The following is an 8,396-nucleotide window of genomic DNA, read 5'->3' as shown; positions in this document are numbered from 1 at the left end:
TGAAGTGAGCCATAAACACAAACCATTTATTCATCAGACATGGCGGCAAATTCAATGAAAAGTGAAGTTATATGCACATCCTTAAACTTAGGCTCCGGGCTAATTAAGAACAAGGCCCACACACTAAAGCTCCCGATACACCACTTTGACTGTTTCTATCCAAAACATGTCTTCATCACAGAAGGTAAATAACCCGACAAAGATCCGTTGTCAATAAAGCGTTGAATTGAGAGCTTTAACAGTGTGAGGACCTGGTTCTTTACAGGCAAATTCAAGGAAACGTGTCAGTGTTTATGCAGTATCTTTTTTTATATAAGAAAGTGGAAGCTGTGGAGTGGAGTCAGATTGTTATTTGAATAAATATAGAGTTGAGTGAGCAGCAGCATCACAATATCCGTTCAAAACAGGAATAACATCCAGTTGCTTTAGGTCTCTGACCAAAACGTCAAAGGATCAGTCGACACAAAATGGACGTCGACACAAAATGGACGTCGACACAACGCTGAATTCTGCAGCATGTACTTCTGAGCAGGTACAGTGGCAGCACCTCTAACATGGTCATATTGGAAGGGTGGAGTAGATATCAGTTGGACTTGGCTCACTTCTTTACATTATCTCTAGGGGGCAAACCTGAGACAGACCTCCAGACAGGCCAGACAAAAACATCCTCTACAACTCCTTTGTCCAGTCTAGCCCAGAGGTCTCAGATCTGTTTGTGCTGCAAAGCCAACCGCTATGGTCATTTGGCATGACAACGACCATAAGAGTTTGCTACGCAGGATCACCAGGCAACGTCCAGTCCTCCATGACTGGACATATGGATTGTTTTCTAACATGCAAAAACCTAAAAACAGCAATCAGACAGTCTTCAACTCCTTTTCAGACAATCTTTAACATTAAAAAACAAACAAATCCAGGCCTTCAATACCATGAGTGGCCTCCTATAATATATAGTAAGACAGTAGTCCATCTCTACAGCCCAGTGGCTGGTGTTAGTCTTTGGCCCCTCTTGTATCCCCCATCATCTATTCTTCCTCTTCTCCTTCTTGCTCTTGACCGTGGCGGGTGCACTGCCACCGTGTGACACGGCTGTAGCGTGTCCTGTTGTCTTCAGGTGGTCAAACAGTTTGTTCCTGGTAGAGAACTCATAGTGACAGGTCACACAGCGCAGGTTCAGCTCCTTCGGGGAGTTAAAAGACAGTGGAATGGTTCATTAATGAACTCATAACCAGGTAACAACAAAAACACCTGTGAATACTTTTAGAAACGGGCAATTTTAACTCAAGTCGATGAGAAATGCATTTAAGCAGCCTTAAACAGGGTAATGAAATCCTTGTATTACATTTCAATTAAGGGCACCAAGTTCTAGTTAGTATAAACCCCTCCTGGATTGATTAATCAATTAAGGACCGGTAGCTGTGGCTGGTACAAACCTCTGCTCCTCCTTTCTCCACTCCTCCCTGTGGTTGGACATTCTTTTTGCTGTCCTTTCCTCCATTCTTCTTCCCCTTAGTCTTTCCAGAGCTGATAAAGATGTGTTTTAAGTTACAAGTCAGAATGCATGAACATACCTGTATAGTAGCTAATGATTATATCAGCACTGCTCTAGCATGGTCCCAAGTCGGTTTTGCCGTCTTGCCAACTCAGGACAGCACAAACTGATCGAGGACCAGGCTAGTGATGCATTGTTTTATCCTAAATACTGTCAATTCCATCCTGTCAGTAGTTTTAATAGAAGATGGTGGCAGGTCAGGTCACCTCTTTGGTTCTGTGGCTGTGAGGTCTTCCTCCTGCTGTCCGTCTTCTGTTGGGTCCTCAGAGGGTTTGTCCGCAGCTGCCTGCTGGGGCTCTGAGGCAGGCTGGGGGTCCTCTGCCTCACCGCTGGTCTGTGTTGATAGAGGGCTCTCTGGGCTATTGTCTGTGGGGGTGGAGGTGGGCTCTGGGGCCACATCCTTCCCTACTACCTCCTCTGTGGGGCTCCGCCCATTTAGCTGTTGTCTCTTTTTCTTCTTCTGCTTTTTAGACAGCCTGGACGTTAAAATGACGTTATTCACCTACCACTGTTTACACAGTGTTCAAAACATTAACAACACCTGCTCTTTCCATGACAGACTGACCAGGTGAAAGCCATGATCCCTTATTGATGTCACTTGTTAAACCCACTTCTAAAATCAGTGTAGATGAAGGGGAGGAGACAGGTTAAGCTAACATATGGAATTGTTTTAAGATGGTCATACCCAAGGAGACAGGTTAAGCTAACATATGGAATTGTTTTAAGATGGTCATACCCAAGGATCCTTTAGCCATTTTACAACCCTTAAAAAAAAGGAATAGCAGGAAACATTGAATTTGGCCTTACTGATATTAGCTCATAGAAACTCATTGAATTAGAGCTTCATACAGGGATAAAAAGATTAGAAAGGAAGGATGTTCTGAAGTATCTGTTTTATATCCGAGAAATAAGAAAGATCAGGAAACTTATTTTAGACACTAAACTATCTCCATATATACTTCCATTCATTTTTAACTGGTGCCCGGCTAGTTTCAGACTAATCTCGAAGGGCATTTTGCTCTAGGACGCCCACATGAACGTGTTCGTGAGACACTCCCCTTTCCATAGAGGGGTCATATTAGCATGTAGGCCAAAGTGTTGGGGCGATACAGACAGAAGTAGGCAGATGGGCTGTCCCGACTTCAGACGGGGCCTGTGAAGATCATAGAGCAGAACACCGTGTTCGTGAGAGTCATCTTTCCATAGTTTGTGCGACAAATCGTTCAGACACTACAGACGTTTTCTTGAGAAGACAGATTTTCGGGGGGGGGGGCTCATGGTCTGACAAACACAGCTCCACCCTAGATGCCGGGGGGCTCATGGTCTGATAAACACCGCCCCACCCTAGATGCCGGGGGGCTCATGGTCTGATAAACACCGCCCCACCCTAGATGCCGGAGGGCTCATGGTCTGATAAACACCGCTCCACCCTAGATGCCGGAGGGCTCATGGTCTGATAAACACCGCTCCACCCTAGATACCGGGGGGCTCATGGTCTGATAAACACCGCTCCACCCTAGATGCCGGGGGGCTCATGGTCTGATAAACACCGCTCCACCCTAGATGCCGGGGGGCTCGTGGTCTGATAAACACCGCTCCACCCTAGATGCCGGGGGGCTCGTGGTCTGATAAACACCGCTCCACCCTAGATGCCGGAGGGCTCATGGTCTGATAAACACCGCTCCACCCTAGATACCGGGGGGCTCATGGTCTGATAAACACCGCTCCACCCTAGATGCCGGGGGCTCATGGTCTGATAAACACCGCTCCACCCTAGATGCCGGGGGGCTCGTGGTCTGATAAACACCGCTCCACCCTAGATGCCGGGGGGCTCGTGGTCTGATAAACACCGCTCCACCCTAGATGCCGGGGGGCTCATGGTCTGATAAACACCGCTCCACCCTAGATGCCGGGGGGCTCATGGTCTGATAAACACCGCTCCACCCTAGATGCCGGGGGGCTCATGGTCTGATAAACACCGCTCCACCCTAGATGCCGGGGGGCTCATGGTCTGATAAACACCGCTCCACCCTAGATGCCGGGGGGCTCATGGTCTGATAAACACAGCTCCACCCTAGATGCCGGGGGGCTCATGGTCTGATAAATACAGCTCCACCCTAGATGCCGGGGGGCTCATGGTCTGAAACACCGCTTCACCCTAGATGCCGAAAGGCAACATCAGCATTTGAGACGCAGACCAAATATCTATCTTAAAAATCCCCTTCAATATGTGTCAGTTTTTGACTGTTATTTAGATTGACTCATGTTCCTAATGTTTTGTACACTATTTTATAAAAGGCAAATTGTCCAATGACAACAGTAACATCCAAGTAGTTTCTCATATTTTGGATGGAGAAAAATATATCTTTGAACTTACTTTTGTCTTGGTGCTTCTTCTAGTTCTTCATCCTCCTCTTCCCCATCCTCATCCTTCAGACCGAGGGTCTCATCCTCTTCTTCCAGTTGTTGCCGTAGTAATACCACCATCTCTCTATGTTTCTTTGATTTCTCATGATTCTTCATTCTGTGCAAAAAAAATAACACGTGATGAACTGAACTGGGTTGTGTTCATTCTGCACCAAAAGGAAGAAAACTGACTGGGAATACCTGGATTTGACCAGTAAGAAATGTTCATTTCGTTTTCCAATGCAGACTGCTTTGCAACCTTTTCCATTGTGTGCCCTAATGAACACGGCCTCACTACTTACGCTTTGTCTGATTTGAAGGATTTGTCACATGCAGGGCAGTACAGGTCATCATAATAGTCATCCAGGAGTTCCTCGGTCTCATCTTTCTGTTCATCTGTGGAGAACAGATGTGTTACATGGAGACTGTTGTCGTGTATGAGAAGAACAACCAACGCATAAACCAATGTAAAACGCTTTCAGATCTGGTGGTAAATGAACGCACCCACAGTTAAATGTGACATGGCAAACTGCTAGAAATGCAATCCATTCTTGTCATTACTACTCATGCAGAAGTTACAGTCGATTAAGATATGCCTGCTACTGTATGAAGAAATATCTAGCCCTTCTCAGAGTGAGTTGGTGTTTTCACAGTCTGAGACCGGAGTTACTATGCGAGAGGTCTGCTCTGTACTGACCCCCTCTTCCCTGGTCCTCCTCCTCGCTCTCTGACACGTCTCCAAACTCCTTTCCGTACTGAGCCTCCATCTGCTGCAGCTCCTTCTCCATCTCAGACATGGCTACCCAGCTCTGCTCCTTGTAATCCTCCGCCAGTCTAGGAGAGGAGACAGAGGTCTGACATCTAGACGGCGGCCTGACATCTAGACAGAGGTCTGACATCTAGACAGAGACATCGGCCTGACATCTAGACAGTGACATCGGCCTGGCATCTAGACAGTGACATCGGCCTGGCATCTAGACAGTGACCGCGGCCTGACATCTAGACAGTGACCGCGGCCTGACATCTAGACAGTGACATCGGCCTGGCATCTAGACAGCGACATCGGCCTGGCATCTAGACAGCGACATCGGCCTGGCATCTAGACAGTGACAGAGGCCTGGCATCTAGACAGCGACATCGGCCTGGCATCTAGACAGAGGCCTGGCATCTAGACAGAGGCCTGGCATCTAGACAGCGACATCGGCCTGGCATCTAGACAGTGACATCGGCCTGGCATCTAGACTGTGACATCGGCCTGGCATCTAGACAGCGACATCGGCCTGGCATCTAGACAGTGACATCGGCCTGGCATCTAGACAGCGACATCGGCCTGGCATCTAGACTGTGACATCGGCCTGGCATCTAGACAGAGGTCTGACATCTAGACAGTGACATCGGCCTGGCATCTAGACAGAGGTCTGACATCTAGACAGTGACATCGGCCTGGCATCTAGACAGTGACATCGGCCTGACATCTAGACAGCGACATCGGCCTGGCATCTAGACAGCGACATCGGTCTGGCATCTAGACAGCGACATCGGCCTGGCATCTAGAAAGTGACATCGGCCTGGCATCTAGAAAGCGACATCGGCCTGACATCTAGACAGCGACATCGGCCTGACATCTAGACTGTGACAGCGGCCTGACATCTAGACAGTGACAGAGGCCTGGCATCTAGACAGTGACATCGGCCTGACATCTAGACAGCGACATCGGCCTGACATCTAGACTGCGACAGAGGCCTGACATCTAGACTGCGACAGAGGCCTGACATCTAGACAGTGACAGAGGCCTGACATCTAGACAGTGACAGAGGCCTGACATCTAGACAGTGACAGAGGCCTGACATCTAGACAGCGACAGAGGCCTGACATCTAGACAGCGACAGAGGCCTGACATCTAGACAGCGACAGAGGCCTGACATCTAGACAGTGACAGAGGCCTGACATCTAGACAGTGACAGAGGCCTGACATCTAGACTGCGACATCGGCCTGACATCTAGACAGTGACAGAGGCCTGACATCTAGACAGCGACATCGGCCTGACATCTAGACAGCGACATCGGCCTGACATCTAGACAGCGACAGAGGCCTGGCATCTAGACAGTGACAGAGGCCTGACATCTAGACAGTGACAGCGGCCTGACATCTAGACAGCGACATCGGCCTGACATCTAGACTGCGACAGCGGCCTGACATCTAGACTGCGACAGCGGCCTGGCATCAAGACTGCGACAGCGGCCTGACATCTAGACAGCGACATCGGCCTGGCATCTAGACAGTGACATCGGCCTGGCATCTAGACAGCGACATCGGCCTGGCATCTAGACAGAGGCCTGGCATCTAGACAGAGGCCTGGCATCTAGACAGCGACATCGGCCTGGCATCTAGACAGCGACATCGGCCTGGCATCTAGACTGTGACATCGGCCTGGCATCTAGACAGCGACATCGGCCTGGCATCTAGACAGTGACATCGGCCTGGCATCTAGACAGCGACATCGGCCTGGCATCTAGACTGTGACATCAGCCTGGCATCTAGACAGAGGTCTGACATCTAGACAGTGACATCGGCCTGACATCTAGACAGCGACATCGGCCTGGCATCTAGACAGCGACATCGGTCTGACATCTAGACAGCGACATCGGCCTGGCATCTAGACAGTGACATCGGCCTGACATCTAGACAGCGACATCGGCCTGACATCTAGACAGTGACAGAGGCCTGACATCTAGACAGTGACAGAGGCCTGACATCTAGACAGTGACAGAGGCCTGACATCTAGACAGTGACAGAGGCCTGACATCTAGACAGCGACAGAGGCCTGACATCTAGACAGCGACAGAGGCCTGACATCTAGACAGTGACAGAGGCCTGACATCTAGACAGTGACAGAGGCCTGACATCTAGACAGTGACAGAGGCCTGACATCTAGACAGTGACAGAGGCCTGACATCTAGACAGTGACAGAGGCCTGACATCTAGACAGTGACAGAGGCCTGACATCTAGACTGCGACATCGGCCTGACATCTAGACAGTGACATCAGCCTGGCATCAAGACTGCGACAGCGGTCTGACATCTAGACAGAGGTCTGACATCTAGACAGCGACATCGGCCTGACATCTAGACAGCGACATCGGCCTGGCATCTAGACAGTGACAGAGGCCTGACATCTAGACAGTGACAGCGGCCTGACATCTAGACAGCGACATCGGCCTGACATCAAGACTGCGACAGCGGCCTGACATCTAGACTGCGACAGCGGCCTGGCATCAAGACTGCGACAGCGGCCTGACATCTAGACTGAGGTCTGACATCTAGACAGCGACATCGGCCTGGCATCAAGACTGCGACAGCGGCCTGACATCTAGACAGCGACATCGGCCTGACATCTAGACAGCGACATCGGCCTGACATCTAGACAGCGACATCGGCCTGGCATCTAGACAGCGACATCGGCCTGGCATCTAGACAGTGACATCGGCCTGGCATCAAGACTGCGACAGCGGTCTGACATCTAGACAGAGGCCTGACATCTAGACAGTGACCGCGGCCTGGCATCTAGACAGCGACCTGACATCTAGACCGCGGCCTGACATCTAGACAGCGACATCGGCCTGGCATCTAGACAGCGACATCCGCCTGGCATCTAGACAGCGACATCGGCCTGACATCTAGACAGCGACATCGGCCTGGCATCTAGACAGCGACATCGGCCTGACATCTAGACAGTGACATCGGCCTGGCATCTAGACAGCGACATCGGCCTGACATCTAGACAGAGGCCTGACATCTAGACAGTGACCGCGGCCTGGCATCTAGACAGCGACATCGGCCTGACATCTAGACAGAGGCCTGACATCTAGACAGTGACCGCGGCCTGGCATCTAGACAGCGACATCGGCCTGGCATCTAGACAGCGACATCGGCCTGACATCTAGACAGTGACATCGGCCTGGCATCTAGACAGAGGCCTGGCATCTAGACAGCGACATCGGCCTGGCATCTAGACAGCGACATCGGCCTGACATCTAGACAGTGACATCGGCCTGGCATCTAGACAGAGGCCTGGCATCTAGACAGCGACACCGGCCTGGCATCTAGACAGCGACATCGGCCTGGCATCTACACAGCGACATCGGCCTGGCATCTAGACAGTGACATCGGCCTGGCATCAAGACTGCGACAGCGGTCTGACATCTAGACAGAGGCCTGACATCTAGACAGACATCGGCCTGGCATCTAGACAGTGACATCTAGACCGCGGCCTGACATCTAGACAGCCATCGGCCTGGCATCTAGACAGCGACATCCGCCTGACATCTAGACAGCGACATCGGCCTGACATCTAGACAGCGACATCGGCCTGGCATCTAGACAGCGACATCCGCCTGACATCTAGACAGTGACATCGGCCTGGCATCTAGACAGCGAC

At 50.8% G+C, this 8,396-nt stretch overlaps 1 protein-coding gene across 1 annotated transcript in view; it reads right to left on the bottom strand.

Moving 5' to 3' along the window:
• Positions 1-5: 5 nt before the first annotated feature.
• dnajc21 (DnaJ heat shock protein family (Hsp40) member C21) overlaps positions 6-8,396 on the bottom strand; it is a 41,795-nt gene continuing 33,404 nt past the window's right edge. The window contains exons 7-12 of the mRNA XM_029628601.2: positions 4,656-4,792; positions 4,261-4,354; positions 3,930-4,076; positions 1,759-2,028; positions 1,434-1,524; positions 6-1,180 (exon numbers count right to left, since the gene is read on the bottom strand). Coding sequence (XP_029484461.2) covers positions 1,022-1,180; positions 1,434-1,524; positions 1,759-2,028; positions 3,930-4,076; positions 4,261-4,354; positions 4,656-4,792 — 898 coding nt within the window. The 3' untranslated portion in view covers positions 6-1,021. The remainder of the gene's footprint in view (positions 1,181-1,433; positions 1,525-1,758; positions 2,029-3,929; positions 4,077-4,260; positions 4,355-4,655; positions 4,793-8,396) is intronic.

The sequence above is a fragment of the Oncorhynchus nerka genome, linkage group LG22, assembly GCF_034236695.1.
Source record: "Oncorhynchus nerka isolate Pitt River linkage group LG22, Oner_Uvic_2.0, whole genome shotgun sequence".
NCBI lineage: Eukaryota > Metazoa > Chordata > Actinopteri > Salmoniformes > Salmonidae > Oncorhynchus > Oncorhynchus nerka.
This window is presented reverse-complemented; position numbering and strand designations above follow the sequence as displayed.